This window comes from Cervus elaphus, chromosome 30 (genome assembly GCF_910594005.1).
Source record: "Cervus elaphus chromosome 30, mCerEla1.1, whole genome shotgun sequence".
Taxonomy (NCBI): Eukaryota; Metazoa; Chordata; class Mammalia; order Artiodactyla; family Cervidae; genus Cervus; species Cervus elaphus.
In genome coordinates, this window is record NC_057844.1 from 65,331,911 (window position 1) to 65,354,080 (window position 22,170).

The 22,170-nt window shown below is 36.6% G+C and overlaps 1 protein-coding gene across 1 annotated transcript in view; it reads left to right on the forward strand.

Moving 5' to 3' along the window:
- The window catches only part of GPC5 (glypican 5), a 1,490,288-nt gene extending 1,468,530 nt beyond the window's left edge, over window positions 1-21,758 (forward strand). The window contains exon 8 of the mRNA XM_043891977.1: window positions 20,805-21,758. Coding sequence (XP_043747912.1) covers window positions 20,805-20,962 — 158 coding nt within the window. The 3' untranslated portion in view covers window positions 20,963-21,758. The remainder of the gene's footprint in view (window positions 1-20,804) is intronic.
- Window positions 21,759-22,170: the final 412 nt, after the last annotated feature.

Genomic DNA, 22,170 nt, shown 5'->3' on the forward strand with positions numbered 1-22,170 from the left:
CATATAGAACAGATCTCCCAGAGTAGTAGGTTGGCAGAGAAAGTCACTGGATTAGAAAAATATCACCAAAGTCATAAGGTTGGACTTGTTCATTATTTATTAATAATAACCATTGGCATTTATTGGTCACCAGGTCCCGGTCACTGTGTTAAATGCTATATATTCACTGTCTCATTTCTCAAGTACACATAGCTAATTTAAAAAAAAAAAAAAACACTAGGATTTAAGTTGGGGTTGGTCTGACTCTATTTTTAAAAATTTTAACCACTCCACTTTAGTATTTCTCAAATGGAAAAATTCAGAACACTGCACTATCCGTGGGTAATTAATCAATTGTGATCCACTGTAAAGTTGATTTTTTGAGTAAATATTTCATGCCAGTTTATGTCAACAACCATGTTCATTCTGAATTACCAAGAAACAGCTTAAAAACTAAATATCAGGGTCAATATCCATGTTTGTGTTTAGAATCATACTGAAAAACAATTAACACTACTTACTTGCCCACATTGAATGACTGAGAAAGGAACAGAGTGATTAAAAATAAAACGGTCTGATCTTCTCAAGTGAAGGCCAAACTGTCATCAGAGTCCACAGTAAAAATGAATATATCATATAAATGCACAAAGAAAAATCATCATGTGACACACAGAAGAATGAGTATGCCCAAATCAGAACTTCTACTATTGCCACCTATATCCTTCCCCTTAAAGGGGGTAATTTGACACAGTCCACATCACTGAAGCGCTAGAAATCTCACTGAGGCAGAAGGCCTCTGAATCTTTTTAGTATTTATTTCTGACTCTCTGGCATGTAAACATCTTACCATTAAGTCTAGAAAAGTTGCTGCTTCTTACTAAGTGCCATCAGCATGAAGGTCATCAATGTCATGAACCAACATAATACCCTGAGGAAGAGAGATGATCAAGGTCTTTCTCTAGGACAAAAATCATGACACAGGGTTAGACAGTTGATACACCCCTGATACACAGTGAAGGCATCACTGCTCACCGTGCCAGCTGAAAGAAAACTGCTTGTGGTAGTCCTTATGACAGAGCTAGAGAAAAACGCACTTGCCAGATCATTAGCTGCCTACCAGGTACCTAGAGATGTGTTAATTGGCTCAAGTAATAAAATCGAACCAAGCACAGCAGATGCAATTGAACTCACCACTTGACTAAGCTTACAGTAACCCACTGTCATTCTCCAGGATCCATCTGTCTTCCACACTGGCCAAATAGGTGAGTTGAATAGGATGTTGTAGAAATCATCAGCCCTGTATATTTCCAAGTCCTTGATAGTGCACCAACCTCTGCAATCCCTCCAGGAATTCAGTAGCGCTTTTATTTCACATTGTCCTTCATAGAGGCAATTCTAGAGGCTTCAAACTTGGACTTGCACCACTACAGTCCTCACAGCTTAGGTCAAGGACCTAGTGTGGGGATCTTACCAACTACTGAATATTTCTATTCCAATTATACATTCTAAAACTGCAGAAATAATCCCAGGCTGGGTTCAGGGGCCCACTGTGTTTCTTGTGAGATGGATCCAAGCCAAAACTCCATGGGTCATCTGACCTCCATAAGTTCCTACTCTGACTGGTAGACCACACTGACATTTTGAGTCTCCTGGAATCAGTGTCAATTAAGAATTGATGTCAGTAATACCTAAGAGATCTGATTTTCTTTTCCTTAATACACACTTACCCTCGTAAAAAGCCATAGGTCCCTTTGGTGAAAGTTGGGAGAAAGACTAAAAGTCAAAATTGGGGGCATTGTATTGAATATCAAGATCTTTCCCTAAGGAGACCTGGCTTCCCCTTCATTCAAAGGGTTCTGGATCTAAAAACTGGTCCAAGTCTAGGAATTGATTGAGGAGGCATACCTCTGTTTTTATGATTCAGATTTGTTCACTTGACCAATAATTTCTGTGCTTATATGTGTGTATGTGTATACATATATATATGTGTGTGTGTGTGTGTGTGTGTGTGTGTGTATCACACAAGAATTTAGTAGGTTTCCTATTTATTTCACTTCTAAGAGCATCATAATAAACTAGACCACAGGACTACAATGTTCTGACTGCTGAAAATAAGTCCTTTGAAAATAAGGTAACCATACCCACCCTGCCCTTGGTGGTTGAGTACCACTGCTTGGCCCCTTCCACCTCAAAGTCCAATTACTCCCCTCCCAGTTAGGGTTCCTGATTCAGCAACCTCAGTTTTCACTGAAAAGATGGGTGTACACAGAAGAATAATCATAGATCTTTTCAGGATGCTGGAGCTCCCCACATAAATTTATTTCTCATAGTTGTGGCGAAAATTGCTTCTTCTGGATGCACCCAGGGTGGATGACTAAGTCTTAAATGACAAATCCACTCTAACACTCTAATCCCCCTGAACCTTTGAACCTGTTGCTGTGCATTAAACCAAATCCCATATGATATCTCTAACCCATTCATTGTTGTTCACCTTGTGGATTATATTTCAGCTAACCAACCAAATACATTATTAAATTCCTCTCACACTCCACAAGCTGAAACATTTCGTGCAGAATGTCTGCTTAGTAAGCTCCTATCAATAAGTTCAGCCAGATCCAACTTTATGTTCCTTCCACCATTCACCCACATCTTATATTCACACATGTTCCCTTGCAGCTTTCTGCCATATAAGATAGAAAACTCAAATAGTTCTTTTGGAATATAGGGCACCTGCTCATGAGCTACAGTTTGTTTCTTGTTCAGGGCCTGATAGAACTTGAATCCAGTTTAAGTCAAGAAGTAAAAAATAAAGTATTTGGAGGAGGATCCTGCAGAGAATTACATTGTCTCAATGTCAACTGCCTCAGGGGAGGCCACTGTATTTCTCTCAGGCAATGCAGGGTTATTTCCCTCGAAAGTGGGTAGAGAAGCCACTTCCACTGAGAATGGGGAAACTGCTTCTACTGGCAAAGACAACCAGTTAGGATTTAGGAGCCCAATGTCCTCAGATTCATCACGGTCTTCCCACATACCCCCATTCCAACTTTCAGGATCCCATTCCTTTCCAATCAATGCCATCACTTTAACAATTGACACCCTTCAAAGCCAAAAGTTTAGTTTGCTCAGCCAGTGACAGGATGAGATTTTAGGTTTAATTTTCAATGAACTCAACCCTGCATCTATAGAAATTGAAAGAATCCTTCAGGGTGCAGGTAGAAGTTTTCAAGTCATTTAAACAGCACTTGAACTCATCTTTTTTTCCCTACTTTGTCCATCAACACTAGGAGCAACCAGACAATCAATCCCCTTATATCCACTAGTTTGACACTATATTCAAAAGTGTCAAATACACAGTTAACCATATCTTTGCTTCTTGTAAGTAGGTAATTAAAAGAAAGTATCCAGTGGAAATATTTTGTGTGTCTCTATTGCCAGATCATAACAAGGACCAGCAATGTCCTCTTTACCAATGGAAATGGAATCATCAGCATGTTTAAGTCTAATCGGATTAGTGAATCAATCTAGAAATCTCAGAACCAAGTCAGAACACTCATCAAAACCCTATTCCTCCAGAATCACTCTTGGTACCAAAATCTCTATTATTTGGGTTCTTCAGAAAAAACATAACCAATAGGATGTATATATGTTATATATACATTATGATGATTTATTCCATATTATAAAAATTGACTCACACAGAGAGGTCAGTACCTTCCAAAATCTGCAAGGTCCAGTCCAAAGGCTGGTAAGCTCGAGAACTGGTAAAAGCCAATGTTTCCATGCAAATCTAAAAGTATAAAAAAGCAAAGCCCCAGTTTAATATCCATCAGGCAGGAAGAACTCTTACTTGATGAAGGGTCTGAAGTTTTATTCTAGCCAGGTTTTCAACTGATTGAATGAGGCCCACACACACTACAGAGGGCAATTTGCTTTACCCAGCCTACCCATTTGAATGTTGATTTCATCCAAAAAACAACCATACAGAAACACCTAAAATAATGTTTGACACAATATGTGGACACCCTGTGGTCCTGTCAAGTCAATACCTAAAATTAACCATCATACCAACTATCTGTGTTCACAATATTTTGGGGGTTTAGAGTTGGGAGGACTGCCATGCATCGCATTAATTGAGTGATAATTTTAGTGTTAATTCAATCACAGACTTTAATTTACAAGTTCATTTTAGCTTTACATCATAAATTAAAAGTTTGCATCTAATTGCATCATTATACGTATTTAACGAACACTGTGGTTAAAATCAGCTTTCTAAACTGGGGCTGTGAAAAAACGTTTTTTCCTTTAAAATTGGCCATAAATTACATAAACAAGATTGAGAAACTGTGTTACATAGAAAGATAACCGCTGTCTCAAGACAATAATAAAGTACAGATATTGTTTAAGGGAGAAGTTTAATGTTGAATATGGGATTCATTTTTTTCCTTAACTGAATCTTATTGTGGAAACGATTTTTGAGGTCTTACTTAGCACTCACTACGCTACTCTGTGCACTGCACAATGAGATGAGTCTAGAATGGCAGCATCCCAGATATTATCAGATTGTGTCCCAGCTTTAGTATTCCACAAACAAGCTAATATCCATGAGAATGTTATGAGAGACCTTCATCATGTGCGTAAATTACACCATGTGGCTGTAACAGTTTCATTCAATAAATATGGTTCAACTAACACTTAAAAAACTTCCCGAAGCTGTATCTGCACAAGCTGCTGAAATTTCACTTCACATACCCCCAAAAATTTAGAAAACAGAAGTGTACAAAATTTTTGAGTTGGTACATATAAGTTACATCCAGCTTTCTATCTGGATAGGAAAAAAAGTCTATTTTTAATACTTTCATTGTCACCACTCTTACTCATGATATATTCATTGTTGGCATTAGAAGTATACACTCATATTTTGTCCAGTATGCAGAAGTAGGGAGATATTGTAAGACTACTTACAGGGAGTATCATTTCCCTCTGGTTCCCATTTACTCATGTTTTGCTGTGCAATATCCTACATCCTCACCTCCATGGATACATTCTCTCTGGATTTTCACTTGGAAATTATTTTTTCCCACCTCATTCTGTGTTGAAACTGACCCTTACTCAAAATAACACCTATCATCTAAAGACCCAGTTTCCTTTTTTACATCAGAATATTCTTGAGGCAATAGATTCTCTTTGCACAAAGGTCCTACACATGCCTAAAAGGTGAGAAAACAGGTTCCATGGAAAATCTACAGAGAAACAGTGTACTAAAATTCTTGGGAAAATAACTTTTTTCTATAAAACACTAGAGACACAGTACCTGTGAAAGAAATAACTTACAAGCTGGACTTCACGAAGATTTAAAACTTCCATTGCAATTAAAAGATGAGTAAGTTCTGGAACTCTAATATACAGCATTGTGATTTAAAGAATACTTAAAAACTCTTGTGATACAAAAGACAGTATCAAGAGAATGAAAAGACAAGCCATAGACTGGGAGAAAATATTTTGAAAGACACATCTGGTAAAGGATTGCTATCCGAAATATACAAAGAACACTTAAAACTCCACAATAAGAAAACAAACAACCTGAATAAAAAATGGGCCAAAGATCTTAACAGACATCTCAAAGACGATATACAAATAGCATCTGATCATACAAAAAGATGTTCCACATCACATTATCATGAAAATTCAAGTTAAAACAACCGTGAGATACCCCCATACATCTATTAGTTTGTTAGTTCAGTCGCTCAGTCGTGTCCGACTCTTTGCGACCCCATGAATCGCAGCACACCAGGCCTCCCTGTCCATCACCAACACCCGGAGTTCACTCAAACTCATGTCCATCGAGTCAGTGATGCCATCCAGCATCGTCCCCTTCTTCTCCTGCCCCCAATCCCTCCCAGCATCAGGGTCTTTTCCAATGAGTCAACTCTTCGCATGAGGTGGCCAAAGTATTGGAGTTTCAGCTTCAGCATCAGCCCTTCCAATGAACACCCAGGACTGATCTCCTTTAGGATGGACTGGCTGGATCTCCTTGCAGTCCAAGGGACTCACAAGAGTCTTCTCCAACACCACAGTTCAAAAAGCATCAATTTTTCGGTGCTCAGCTTTCTTCACAGTCCGACTCTCATATCCATACATGACCACTGGAAAAACCATAGCCTTGACTAGACAGACCTTTGTTGGCAAAGTAATGTCTCTGCTTTTTATATGCTATCTAGGTTGGTCATAACTTTCCTTCCAAGGAGTAAGCGTCTTTTAATTTTATGGCTGCAGTCACCATCTGCAGTGATTTTGGAGCCCCCCAAAATTAGAAATACCCAAATCTGGAACACTGACAACACCAAATATTGGTGAGATGGTGAAAAAAATCGAACTCTCATATCACTGGTGGCAATGCAGAATGGTATAGCTACTTTGGAAGACACTTTGGCAGTTTGTTATAAAATTAAACATACGCTTACCATTGAGAAAACATACTCTTACCACAAGATCCAATAATGACACTCCTGGTATTTATCAAAAAGAGTTCAAAATTTATCCCTGCACGTAATCCTACACAAGGATGTTAGCAGCAGCTTAATTCATGATCGCCAGATCTTGGAAGCAACCAAGATGTCCTTCAAGGGATGAATGGATAAATGAACTGTGATGCATGCCGGTAGTGGATTACTTGGTGCAAAAAAGAAATGAGCTATCAAGCCACGGAAAGACATGGAGCAATTGTACATGGGTATTACTAAGACAAAGAAACTAATCTAAAAGTGCTACATTTTGTGTGATACCATGTATGACATTCTGGACCAGGCAAAACCATGGAGGCAATTAAAAAGACCCATGGTTACCAGCAGTGTGGAGAGGAGAGATGGAAAGTGCAGAGGACTTTTTAGGACAGTGAAGATGGAGAGCACAGGGGATTCTTTATGCCAGTGGTGGCAAAGGTTGGTTTTTTGTGTTTGGCTAACATTTACTGAGGCCACAGTTTCATATAAATTTATTTGTTCAAAATAATATTTATCAAGTGCCAACTATATAGGGGCTCATACTACACATAAACCGAAGAATCATCCTGGTTAAACACTGAAATTTAAGTACTTATAATAACTACATATATATGAATATAAGCAGCTGAATTATCTTTATAATGACAATCCTTTGATAGTAGAGATGATTCTAACTTATTGGGTTCCTATTTACATTGTATAGCATCAGTATATCTTTTTGAACAGTGCAGGTAATCTGCTCCCAGGTGGCGAGTCCCCTTGCCATGTCCTGACTGGGCATCAGGAGACTGGCATCCTATTTATGGTTCTATCATCTATTTTCCAAGGAAACTCTGCCATTCAACTCACTTTGCCTGCCTTAGCCTCTAATCTTCAAATAATAACCATGTTTTTGTCGATGCAAAAAAAATCACAAAGTGCTTTTTCATATTTATGATTTCATTTAATTTTCACATCTATCCTGGGAGAAGGCATTATTATCATGTAAATATTACAGATGAAGAAACTGAATCTCAATGACTATATGAATTTTCTCAGGTTTCTGGGGCTTGACCTCAGCTCCTGTCTACTATACTCCATTGCTTTCTAGCATGAATTCTGGAAGTCTGGGTAGCTCCAATTTAAATAAATTAAAAAGCGTTAAGTGCTTATTTACATATCAAACATTTTCAGTAAGTCGTATATTCAAAAATTGTTTCTGCAAAATGTAGGGTACTGTGTATAGCTACTTACAAGCCCATAAAAAACTCAGAAAAAAAAGCCATAATCATGACTTTGAGGGGCTTAAAATTAAGTGAATGAGATCAATCTATAAACCCAAATATAAGTTATAAAAAATACATATTTAAGCAGTCTTAAGCTGACTGTTGATGACAAGAAAAGACAGCAGTAAAAAACACAGCAGTGTGAACAACTGCACAACAGATGGAGACAAGGACAGAAAGATTTCACATGACTGCTGTCAGACAGGTTTATGCCAAAAAACTTACAGTATTTGGAAAACTGTACCATTTATTAGAATATATCACATAGAATTACATACTGGGGCACCAATGAATTATGGGTTTGAGAGAGAATGAGTATGGATTATTTATTTATTCCAGGAGATATAATGCAAGAACAGGTGAATTTCCATAAGGGGTCAGAGAAGGTGATCCTGTAATTTTCAGCACCCGCATAATTCACCTGCTTTCAATATGAGAGTCTTCCCTCTTTACACACGGACCTGTTATTTTCATAATGTCTTGTCAACCCAAAGTAGAGCAAATAATACACTTTAAAATCATACATGGTCCCATCTGAATACCAACCTCCAATTGAGAACACCACAAGGGCAAACAGAGAGACACCCCCGCTCAACAACCTAAATACTTGTCCTCACAAGTGCTGTGTTTTCTGGCTATTTTCATGAATAACATTTATATTTTTATCAGAGATGATAGCACTGGCTAGTTCCCTATAATTTTGTTGAGCTATCCCTTGGGCCAATAGAATTTCTTCTTAAAAAATAACACGCAAAATATTTAAAGTTTGAAATACTAAGTTAAATATATTAATTTATAATAATGCAAATGATGACTCAGATATCCAAGTCAAGATAATTCATTCCCATTTAATAAACGTAATAAGCTTTACAATCTCTCGTGCACAACATTCTCAGATATTCTAACAATATTTTAGGCTCTAAACATTAGCTACTTAATATTTTTCAGTTACTGAAGTAAAACAGGCAAATTTTGTCTGAAGTTAATTTTCACATTTCATTGGGAGAAAAACTATCTCCTTCTCAGTGTTCACATTTTATTTGATGCAACTAATTTTTAGCAAATACTAGTAAATAAGTGAAACAGAGAAAGCAATGGCAACCCACTCCAGTACTCTCACCTGGAAAATCCAATGGACGGAGGAGCCTTGTAGGCTGCAGTCCATGGGGTCGCTAAGAGTCGGACACGACTGAGCGACTTCACTTTCACTTTTCACTTTCATGCATTGGAGAAGGAAATGGCAACCCACTCCAGTGTTCTTGCCTGGAGAATCCCAGGGACGGTGGAGCCTGATGGGCTGCCGTCTATGGGGTCACACAGAGTCGGACACGACTGAAGCGACTTAGCAGCAGCAGCAGCAGCAGTAAGTGAAAATGTCATCTATTTAATCAAGGCCCAACCTAATATCTTAAAGATATGCATTATGGGTCTAACAAAAAGTTCGAATGAAAGAGAATATTTAAAGGGCCCAAATTGTGGTAGGCCTCAATTTTCCAATTATTCCCAGAGCTCTGTAGCTAGATAGGCCTTCTCCTGCTACATATAACAAGCTTTACGAAATTATACAGCAAATGTACCATGGATTAGGCAATGCAAAGGCAAAAGAACCTGCCTTCCAGTCTTCCAACGTGCATTCAATCATTCTTCCATAAGGCAGCAGGTTGTTTTGCACTATTTTTTTTATCAGTGGGGAGTGAACAGCCAGGCTTTACTGGTAAGTTTCCTGGCTAAAATGGAACAATGCTCAGTAGTTTTAATGAAAATAATCACCATAAAAGCAGGAACACTGATCACCAGAACCACCTGAACTACACCAGTGTGAATGGATAAAAGAGACCTAGGCTTATCCAGAGAGTCCAGATGGAGCTGCAGTCACAGACAGAAAATGAACCTATGGTTACCAAAGGGGAACAGAGGACAGGATAAATCAGGAGTTTGGGTTTGACATATATACACTATTATATATTAAATAGATAAGCAACAAGGACCTTCTATATGGCACAGAAAACTCTACTCAATATTCTGTAATAATCTATATGGGAAAGAATATGAAAAAGAATTGTCATGTGTACGTGTTTAACTGAATCACTTTGCTACACACCTGAAATTAATACAACATCATAAATCAACTATACTCCAACATAAAATTAAAAAAAATTTTTTTTAAGTTTCTCACGCTTTAAAATTTTCTCAAGTTAAAAAAACTAGTTTCAGTGACCAGATGCTGGAAATATTGAGCAAGTTGCCTTCAAGATGATAGACTGATGAAACACATTTAATTTTACTCCCTCCTGCCACCCCACTAAGATACAGTGTAAGAATTATTTTAACAAAAATACAAAATTTACTGAGAGCCAAGGAAATATAAGAGGTGATGATTACAACATTTGGAAACAATAAAGCTAATGGATGAGTAATGAATATGCAGGAAGCCCAGGGAAGGCAATTCACAAGCAACGTTGACGAAAGCAGAGAACGAACCAAATTTGTTCAAAAGCATCTTCAAAAAATACAGGAATAGGCATCATCTGTCACCTCTGGTAAGAGGGAACTCATGTAACAAAAGAAGGACTAGTCAATAACTGTACCATTCAATGATTTCTTTCTCCACTCCCGATTGATCAGTCCATCTCTCCCATATGTCAGTACGCTACAGGAAGCATAATCTAGAAGGAGTCTCTGGACTGGGCACAGCTGAAGGCAGGAGTATTATTCTCAAAAAAAAAGATAACTGGAAAATTTATACACACATATATACACATATATTTAAATAATGAATGTTGAGACCTATACTCTCCCCCAAGCCTGCTCTCACCTGACTCCCAGAATTCCTGCAGGCAAGGAATAACTCTTAGGCAAGATATCAAAAAGTCTCTGCCGAGGAGATCTAGCTTAAGAAGAAACAAAGACAGTTAAAGGGGACCTGACAGACTGCTGGTCTACAATATTTCTGTTTCTTCACCCCCTTTATGCACATAGTAGGACTACACATCCCTGTCCCTTGAGGTTAGAGTCAGGTGATTAGCTTTGGCCAATAAACTTAGTAAGCAGAAATGTTAAGTACTCCTTCCAGATGAATACTTTTAATTGTCAGTTTGTTTCTCCCCTCATCTCCCTTGGTTCTGTTGACCATGAATGGATGTGTTGATAGGGATGTGAGGTACTTAGTTACAATGCACAGGGCTACCTGGACTGGCATCAGACACTGCTGCCAATACTTAGGAGGCATTTGATTTTTCAGCCTTAATTACCCTATCCAACTTCCTCAAGGAAGTCATAGGCAGTTTCCTCAACAGACGTGGAAACAAGATCATATTTGTCTACTAATTACTGAGCCCTATCCACACACCCAGAGTTCTAACCAAATTTTCACTTCGACCTCTTAAACAACCATGAATCAGGGATTATACTTATCTAAGGGGTTGCATGGAGCCCCCTATATATCCACAAGCAGAAAAAAAAAAACAAAATGTTTGTATTAAAGACAACAGTACTTTGAGAAAATACTGTAATTAGTATCTTAATAAAGTCAGAAGTCTCAAACAAAAACAAAGGGGATATATAGAGGAAAAATATCAAGTTTAGTAAATCTAAACTCTGAATACAAGAATGAAAACCTCAAGGGGAAAAAAAAACACTTAAGTTTAAGAAATCACCTAGAAACTAGAGTAAAATGATAGAAACTAGAAGAGAAAACCAGAGGACACTTCCCAGAAATCCAACACTTAAATAATGGGACACCCAGACATTGAGAATAATGTAAACAGGAAGTCATCAATAAATAATTTCCCAAGATGGACATGAGTTTGTAGGCTTCACTGACTGCCCAGCACAGTGGATCCAATACCCAATAGACCCACACCAAAGGACATCATGATAAAATTTCAGAATATAGTGAAAGAGACACAATATAAACAAATTTTCTCATCTGTGAGCTTGATACATCTCTTTATTTAGGTCTTGTTTTATGTCCTTAGATAAGGTTTGCTGTAGGGATCATGGTTTTCCTTCAGTATTGACGTTTAATTTTATTGTGTTACCAAAAAATTCATATTTTTTGTTTAAAATTCCTTGTTATTATTTGCTTTGTGCCCTGCTATGTGGTCCCTTTTGTTAATGGCTTAGGTATACTTTAAAACAATATTTACACAGTATATCCACTAGTCATTAACTACCTTAGGCTATCTAATCTTGCTAGCTAGCTGTATTTATTCATTTATTAGACCACTGGTGAAAGTTTGTATTTGGGTCTGGTGTAATAAGTTATACTCCTAAGGTTAGACCCAATTGAAATATAAGTACTGCACATCAGACACATAAAAATAAAAATATCTGCTATTTTACTGTTAAAAACTGGACTAGAGAATGTCCTGACATATGATACCTATTATTTCATCCAAGAATTACTGTCAGGTCAGAAGCATAGCTAGAAAATCATGGGTCCTCCCTGCAGAGTTAGTTTCAATTCATGGTGAAGAGCAGGATAATATGCATCCTCACATTTCTCAATTCAAAAGAGGATGAGAAAGTTTAAAGTTTAACATTTTTGCTCTTCATCCCAACTTAGTAATCAGGACAATCTGTTTTCTTTCCATGTGAAGGAATGGGGGTACAAAGAGATCCTAGGATTATTACTAGAATAATGACTGGAAGTCAGTGGAGTTCTTTTCTTGGCCCAAAGATGTGGATGGCCAAGTCATCCATATCCTCACTAATTTTCATTTGCTTGAGCTTTCAGGTAATGAGATAGCAGGATTAAAATTTCCCACTGAATGTTTATGTGTCCATTTTGCTTTGTTATTTTATCCAATTCTTTTCCTTTATTAATATTGATTTATTTTGAAAATATGCTCTTAGGCACAGAATTGTTATATCTGTATGTTGAATTATTTCTTTTGTTATTATGTGAAGACTTTCTTTACCCCTTTTTAATGTTCAAAACTCATTTTGTCTTTTATTAATATAATGACATCACCTTTCTTTTGGTTATTATTTACTTGCAGTGTGTTTTTCCAAGCTTTTACTCTCACCCTTTATGTATCATTTTATTATGGTGCTAAATTTCTTTTGAAATCCAAACTGAGTGTCTGTTTTCTAATTTGATGCAGTTCATTTCATTTAGAGATTACTAAATTATTTGCATATGGCTTTAACATCTGATTTCGCGCTTTGGGCATATTTGTTTGTGTGTTTATTCGTTCCTGACTTCTCCTGGATTTTATTAACCCCCTTTGTTTTAATGGATTAGGAATATATATGTTCCACATGAAGTTTTTAAGTTCTTGGGCTTGAAATTTTAACATTCATTAAAGTATACATTTTTCTTGACAAAACCTAAAGTAATTATTTCTCACTTCTTTCCAGAACATACAAATACTTTAGAATGTTTTAACAATTGTTTGCAAATATTTTAATTATATCTTTTAAAATTATATCTAAATTAATCATTTTGTTATTGTTTTCTTAACCAACATGCTTATATACAGTAACCTAGCTAGATATTTGCCAATTACTTTGAACACTATTATATTAATAACTTTCATCCCACTCCATCTGTGCTGTTTATTTTTACATACATTTATAATAATACTTTAGAATCATTTGGGGAGTGTTAAAATACATTTATTTATGCCTTTATTTTCTCCATACTGTATAACTTTGTATAGAATTCTACATTCTTTCACAGTTAGAATTTTTATTTTAGCTTCTATTATTGCTCTTGAAAATTAATATAATATTTTGTTCTGTTAAAAGCAATCTGCCCTTCCTCTTGAGTGCTTTAAAATTTTTCTATTTTTGGTACATTGAATATTACTACTATGTATCCAGGTATATCTTTAGTATATCTTAATTTTTAACAGTGTTTAACCCCATATTATCACTAAGTTCAGTTCAGTTCAGTCGCTCAGTCGTGTCCGACTCTTTGTGACCCCATGAATCGCAACACGCCAGGCCTCCCTATCCATCACAAACTCCCGGAGTTCACTCAAACTCATGCCCATCGAGTCGGTGATGCCATCCAGCCATCTCATCCTCTGTCGTCCCCTTCTCCTCCTGCCCCCAATCCCTCCCAGCATCAGGGTCTTTTCAAACGAGTCAGCTCTTCTCATCAGGTGGCCAAAGTACTGGAGTTTCAGCTTCAGCATCAGTCCTTCCAATGAACACCCAGGACTGATCTCCTTTAGGATGGACTGGTTGGATCTCCTTGCAGTCCAAGGGACTCTCAAGAGTCCTCTCCAACACCACAGTTCAAAAGCATCAATTCTTCAGCACTCAGCTTTCCTCACAGTCCAACTCTCATACCCATGCATGACCACTGGAAAAACCATAGCCTTGACCAGACAGACCTTTGTTGGCAAAGTAATGTCTCTGCTTTTTAATATGCTATCTAGGTTAATCATAACTTTCCTTCCAAGGAGTAAGTGTCTTTTAATTTCATGGCTTTAGGATATACAAATCTTTTGTGACTTTACTAACTAGCAATATCTGACCAGTCTTATACTCTTCACACATAATTTACAGAATCACTAATTTTAATTGTTCCAATACTTGTAAATTCTTACAACTAAGTATGTAGTATATAAATAAGGACTAGTATATTTAATAAACTTTATAAAGAACCCCCTGCTAATACAGGAGATACAAGAGACATAGATTCAATCCTTGGGTGGGAAGGTCCCCTGGAGGAGGGCATGGCCACCCACTCCAGTATTCTTCCCTGGAGAATCTCATGGACAGAGGAGACTGGAGGGCTACAGTCCATAGGGTTGCAAAGAGTCAAATGTGACTGAAGTTACTTAGCACACACAATATTTAGTCTTTATTATCAATTGCACAAAAATGGCATTTTAAAATTTCTATTTAAAAATTATTTCTAGAAGTTTCACAATACTTGTCTTAAAAAACTCACAATAATAATATAAAACTGCTTAAACTAATTAAAGAAAAGAAATGTATGTCCGACTGTGCAACCCCATGGACACCAGGCTCCTCCGTCCATGTGATTTTCTAGGCAAGAGTACTGGAGTGGGTTGCCATTTCCTTCTCCAGGGAATCTTCCCGACCCAGGGATCGAATCCAGGTCTCCCACATTGTAGACAGATGCTTTACCGTCTGAGCCACCAGGGAAGCATTTTTCATATGAGATGTATGTCTCCTTTCTAATGTCTTCAGAAATCTATACCACATAGTGAGGAAAAAGACCTGGATGGTCATTATGGAATAAAAAATAACATTAGAAACTGAAAAAAAAAAAATCCAAACAGTATTTTCTCTGCTAAAAACTCTATCCTGAAAAATAAAAGCTATTTACTATTAATTGTTGGAGAGCAACCAATAACCCATTTGATGCAGTAACAAGTGATAATAATCCCTGATATTACCCAGAACTAAATATCTCAATACATCATAATACTTTAAAGTAAACTTTGGTTTACAGTCATAATCTCCCATTAATGTTTTAACTCACTGTTTAACTTACTAACAATTAAAATTATTTCATTATGCTCATGTAATTTGTCAAAAGGGAAGACTACTCTTGGTTATAAAGCATCAACCAAAAGAACTATAAATAAATTTCACACCTTTTCTCACAGAGAACAGAATAACAATGCCATTTATTAGTCAGACTCTGAATATCAAATAGAAGATCACAGAGATGACATTCCATAAGGGTGTTCATGATTATCACAGACCTTATCTCTTCAACCATACAGTCACTCTGCTCTTATTATGGATTACATGGAAGCCCCCAAGGAAAACTGGAAAATGACAGTATTTTTTTAGGATACACCCTAGATTAAAGTGACTCAATAGTCTGGGTGAGTCTATCAATTATATTTCCTAAGAGATAAGAATGGATTAATCATTTAAAAAATGGTAAACTGTTACATAAACCATATCAGATTTGTTAGGCACCCAAATGTCCAGTCAATATACATATGGCTGATTTTAGTATGACCAGTCAACTCTATCAAGTAATGACCAAGGGTAATAGTTTTTATTGAATGTTACAAGATCCATAGCAACTTTATGTAGCAAGTACTTGCTGAGTTAATATTCTCACCCTGAATCTTTGCTATTACATTCCCTACTTTTCTCTCAGATGTAAAATTCCAAGTTTGCATCTAATTCTAATATTTTATTCTATACTCTGTGTTGCTGTGATGTAATTTTATGTCTTTATATTAAAAGAGATTGAACTTAAGGAAGTAAATGTTTTTCCAAAGAAGTCATACAAATGTGAACAGATAAATGAAAAGATGCTGAACAGCACTAATTATCAGGAAAATTCAAATCAAACCCACAATGTGATAGTGCCTCACAGCGGTTAGAATGGCTATTATCAAAAACAGTATATGAACTGAGAACTTCCAGATGTTCAAGCTGGTTTTAGAAAAGGCAGAGGAACCAGAGATCAAATTGCCAACATCCAGTGGATCATCGAAAAAGCGAGAGAGTTCCAGAAAAAAATCTACTTCTACTTTATCAACTAGGCCAAAGCCTTTGACTATGTGGATCACAAAAAACTGTGGAAAATTCTTCAAGAGAGGGGAATATCAGACCACCTGACCTGCCTCTTGAGAAATCTGTATGCAGGTCAAGAAGCAACAGTTAGAACTGTACATGAAACAATGGACTGGTTCCAAATCGGAAAGGAGTGCATCAAGGCTGTTGTATATTGTCACCCTGCTTTTTTAACTTCTATGCAGAGTACATCATGTGAAACGCCAGGCTGGATGGAGCACAAGCTGGAATCAAGATTGCTGGAGAAATATCAATAACTTCAGATATGCAGATGACACCACCCTTACGGCAGAAAGTGAAGAGAAACTAAAGATCCTCTTGATGAAAGAGAAAGAGGAGAGTGAAAAAGTTGGCTTAAATCTCAACATTCAGAAAACTAAGATCATGGCATCTGGTCCCAGCACTTCATGGCAAATAGATGGGGAGACAATGAAAACAGTGACACTTTATTTCTTGGGCTCCTAAATCACTGAGGATGGTGACTGCAGCCATGAAATTAAAAGACGCTTACTCCTTGGAAGAAAAGCTATGACCAACGTGGACAGCATATTAAAAAGCAGAGGCATTACTTTGCTGACAAAAGTCGGTCTAATCAAAGCTATGGTTTTTCCAGTAGTTACGTATGGATATGAGAGTTGGACTATAAAGAAAGCTGAGTGCCAAAGAATTGATGCTTTTGAACTATGGTTTTGGAGAAGACTCTTGAGACTCCCCTTAGACTTCAAGGAGATCCAACCAGTCCATCCTAAAGGAAATCAGTCCTGAATATTCATTGGAAGGACTGATGCTGAAGGTGAAGTGCCAATACTTTGGCCACCTGATGCGAAGAACTGCCTCCTTGGGAAAGTCCCTGTGCTGGGGAAGATTGAAGGCAGGACGAGAAGGGGACAACAGAGAATGAGATGGTTGGATAGCATCACCGACTCAGTGGACGTTAGTTTGAGCATGTTCCAGGAGCTGATGATGGACAGGGAAGCCTGGCATGCTGCAGTCCATGGGGTTGCAAAGAGTCAAGACATCACTGGGCGACTAAGCTGAACTGATTATCAAAAAGACAAATGATAAGTGTTGGCAAGGATGTGGAGAAAAGGGGATCTTTGTGCACTCTTGGTGGGAATATAAATTGGTCCAATCACTATGGAAAACAGCATGGAGGTTCCCAAAAAATTAAAGTATAGAATTACCATATGATCCAGCAATTCCATCTCTGGATATATACCCAAAGGAAATGAAAACAGGATCTCAAAGAGATATCTGCACTCCCATGTTCACTGCAGCATTAATCACAATAACCAAGATACAAAAACAGCCTAACTGTCAATAGATGAATGGATAAAGATGTATTGTATATAAAAACAACGGAATGTTACTCAGCCATGAAAAAAGAAAATCCTGCCATTTGCTATGACTTAGATGAAGTTTGAGGGCATTATCCTAAGTGAAATAGGTCAGACAGAGAAAGATGAATACTCTGCTACATCGCTTGTATCTATAACTTAAAAAAAAAAAAAAAAAGCAAACTCACAGAAGCAGGGTAGATTGATGGCTGCCAAGAACTGGGATGTAGGGTAAATAAGATGTTGGTCAAGGGTACAAACTTTCAGGCATAAGATAAATAAGTTCTGGGTATCTAATGTTAAGCACAGTGACTACAGTGATTAACACTGAATTATATACTTGAAAGGGCTAAGTGAGTAGAAATTAAATGTTCTCACCACCAAAAAAAAAAAAAAAGGTAGTTATGTGGCATGCTGGAGACATTAACACTACGGTGACAATCATTTTATAAAATACATCAAATCAACATATTGTACACATTAAACTTACATAATGTTAGAAGTGGAGAAACATTTTTATGATTTTGCAGTTTTCTGTCCTGGATTAAAGTTATCAACTTATTCATTCACCTACTTATTACTAAATGCTATTCAGTGAATACAGAAATCAATAATAGATTCCCTATTCTCAAAGAAAGGCAGCCATAGACTGAGTTCAAAGATCCTTAAAGACCATGCAAGTATGTGTATAAAATAATATCAAAACATTCTTCTGTACTGATATCTACTTTTTGAATATTTTAAAATAAGTAAATGTACAATTTTCTTAACTTAGTACCCTACTAATGGACACTTAATGGCTTATGACTTTTCACTATCAATGCACAAATTAACATTTTGTGAATAAATATGAGCATATTTTAAAAATTATTCCCATGGAATTTTTCCACTAAAGCAGAATTTAGGTGTCTAGGTAAGTGTACATTTTAAACACTTTTGCTATATTTTGGCAGTCTTCCTTAATAAAGGGCTATATCCTTGCCAAACTGGTTGTCATCAGCTCTCTGTCCTGCCTTTGTCAATTGGACAGTAGGTTAACTGACACTTCATCTTGTGTGAGATAATATTACTTCATAGCACCAACCATCAGGCAAGTGCCCGAGTTTTCGCATTACATTTGTTTTTTGTAATAGCATGGCTGTCTGTCTACCTCTACCAGACTGCAAGCCAGCAAGGGAAGAAATAGGAATTTATTGTCATCTTTGTGTGTTGCCATTAGGCATAGAAAAGTTTATTTTAAATTACTTCATTTTTGTTTAATTTATTAATGTGAGAAATCATCAAACTGATTTTTCTTTTATGGATTTTTGGCTGAGCTTTAGTATAATAAGCTTAGTAAATTAAGTTCCTTTAAGAAAACAATCACTACATCAAATCATTGTGGGTTTGGCCTTTTGGCCAAAGATTTCTTAACAGAAGTTCAGGCCAGGTTGTGATTTGACCTGAAACTGCAGCCCTGACTGCCAGGCTCTTCAAGAGATCTTTCATTCTTTCTATATAATTCTTATCTCAAGGGACCATCATCCTTAGAACGATCGCATTTATTGGTAATACCTCTACCTCCAATGATAAAATGGCATCTGACTGAAGATGAGATAATCCCTCCTCGTATTGCCTGACTCGCAGACATAAGATTTAACATCTTTCTATTTTCATATTTGTACTCACCACAGTACCCTCAAGCCCAGACCAGTGCCTGGCTCATGAATGAATGAGGAAAATACTGACTCCAGAAGGCATTAAAAAAAAAGTTTTTCATGAATCCAATCCAGGCACCTCCTCACAGTGCTTTAAAAAAGAAAAGTAAACCCCTTAAAGCTCAAATTTATGTAGTTATCTTGGAAAAAATTTTAATTGCCTAGAGTCCACACAGCGCCTTGTTATATTCTAACATAACAAGGAGTATAAACCCATGACTAAAATATGCACACTCCACTCCAGTCTCTATTAAAAAAAAAAAAAGGAATTGCTAGTTTATTCATCTTGCTTAATGACACAGAAGGGCAAAACAAGTACCCAAACAATGAATAATAACACAAGCGCTCAGACTGTAAAATCAATATGTCAGATCAGTAGAGCTGAGCTTCGTTTTAATGCTCTCATCCCTGAACGCAGTGGAGCTTACTTTCTGAATTATATATATATGTATTGACCTAATTACATAAATATTGACTTTTCCTTATATGAAGCTTTTTTTTTTCAGTCTCACTGTAATTACGATGTCAATATTTGCGGCCCTAGTAACACTGAATTTAAACCTGTTAACTGTGACTGATAGTGGCACACCATGAGATAATCCAGACCGTCTCACAGTCTCAGCACATGGGTGACACCAGATAATAACTGATAAACCAGGAATTTCTTAGGTGTATCATAGAAAGGTAAACTTCTTTAAGAAAACAATCTTAAAGGATGAAATAATTATTTCATCCCCAATAACTGGGGAGACGGCCTCCTCCCTCAGTTTGTTGGGTTTTACAGCACACAGAAGTAATAACCAGGATTTGACTAGATTTTGGTCTATAATGTTGCACAACATTTTTTTTCTTTAATCAAACACTTCATCCCTAACTTCAATCCCCAGTCCATCCTACTACTAAATTCTTTGTTCTACTGACATATGTCTATACCCCTATCCCCATAGCTCTGCGTGTGTATAAAGGGTATCTTTTAATATTTGTTATTATTCTTTGATATATTTCAATAAGGATCTGTGCATAGTTTAGCCTAATACAAAGTACAATCTGTATAAATTCTACTTTTTAAAAATGTCCAATTTAATTATCTCTCCTTACATGGCTTTATTTTCATAAGAAAAGATTTCACAACAGTTCCTACCATTGTTACGTCTCTGGGCCACGCACTGATACTATACCTCAGGACATTTTAATTAAATTTCTTTACTTCGATAACATTAGAGAAATATTCCAAATGCTTTCAAAAAGCTAGAAAGTGCTGTTTACTTTGTTCTCCTAAAGTTTCTGAGCACTCCCACTCAAGGTCTTATACGTTCCAATTTAAGAAATGCAGAAATATGTGTCATATTCATCTTTTAGAGTTAGGTGAAACACACAGGGAATGCTACACAAAAAAATTAAAAACAATCATGTCCACAATTTGGATAGAGAGTCGTTCTAGAAGGATCATGGTGAGGTGGTATATCCATCATTCCGTGATTTTCTTATTTGCCTCTACAGGGATGCCAGAGGAGATGAACCTCAGTGACGTGAAGCAAATCCATCAAACAGACGGTGGTAGTACTTTAGACACAACCGGAGCAGGATGTACGGCCGCAACTGAAACTATGTCACTGACTCTGATGGGTGTAGTGATGTTATTTCCGGGGCTTTGGTAACAGCTCTTCTGCCCTGACACACATGTCTTAGTGGAGTCTTGATTTCTCCCTTCTTTTGCTCTGAGTGGAATAAGGTATCTTTTCAAACGTAACAATTATATTTATGAGAAGGTACTAACTTCTTGGAAGCCAAGTTGGCATGTTGACAAAGTACCTAAAAATCAACGTTTACATGATAGACCATTTGAAAACATGTCTCTTTGAATCTAAAATATGAATCTAATTTAAATGTTCTTAAATGCTAACATGTTAAACCTGCAAATGTGAAGAGCACGGAAGTGACTTTGAATGAGATTGTAATTTTATTATTCTCAATTCCAACTTCTTCCTTTTTAAAAGTAAAAAATGTTTTCAATTGAAGGTGTATTTGCAGGATGATGAAAATAATACATAGCTTTTCTTAAGATACTGGAATCAGAATTTCATTAACTGAATCAGAAACAAACAATGGCAAGTAGTATGCATGCATTTTCAAGATATTCTTCCATTTTTATAAGCTACAGAAAGAAATGACTGAAAGCCTATAAATTATAGAGTAGATTGCAAGGAGCATTTCACATAATTTCATTGAAGATGCTTGATAATTTTTATCCACTGTAACTAAGCCACTGACAAACGTAAAGCTGAGTATTTTGATAGCATCTGATTTGTATCCCATTATATACAAAATGCATCCTTGGTATTGTGACTCTGTTCCCTCCTATCTCTCTGCCTCCTAATGGATTTATCTATGTTGCAAAGCACATGCCTGCTCTAGGAATATCTCTAATAAAGCTGTTAATTATTTGGTGGAAAATTTTAAAGAATATTGATCATTTTCTCCTAGAAAAAATGATATATTCATCCATTTTCAAAACGCTATTTCAAAAATTTGCTGTTTTTTAAAACTTGGTATTGAACAATTGTCTATATATTTCCAAAGTTCCTATGGATATCTAAAGATGAACTAATATAGAAAATATGGCATGCGCTGTTTTAGCTCTTTTCGTATTTTCACATTAGCAGAGCCACTAATCCACAGTCCCTGACTTCCCAGTTGAGATAAGATGCCTCAGCAGACACTGTGCTAATCACTGTACTTAAGGAGAAAGAGATAAGTCAGCATTTATTAGGAAGTATCATATCCAGTCAATAGCCAGAAAATATAATTAATACAAAGTGACAGAATACAAAAGAGAAGTGCTGAACTTATAAAATTTTTTAAAAAT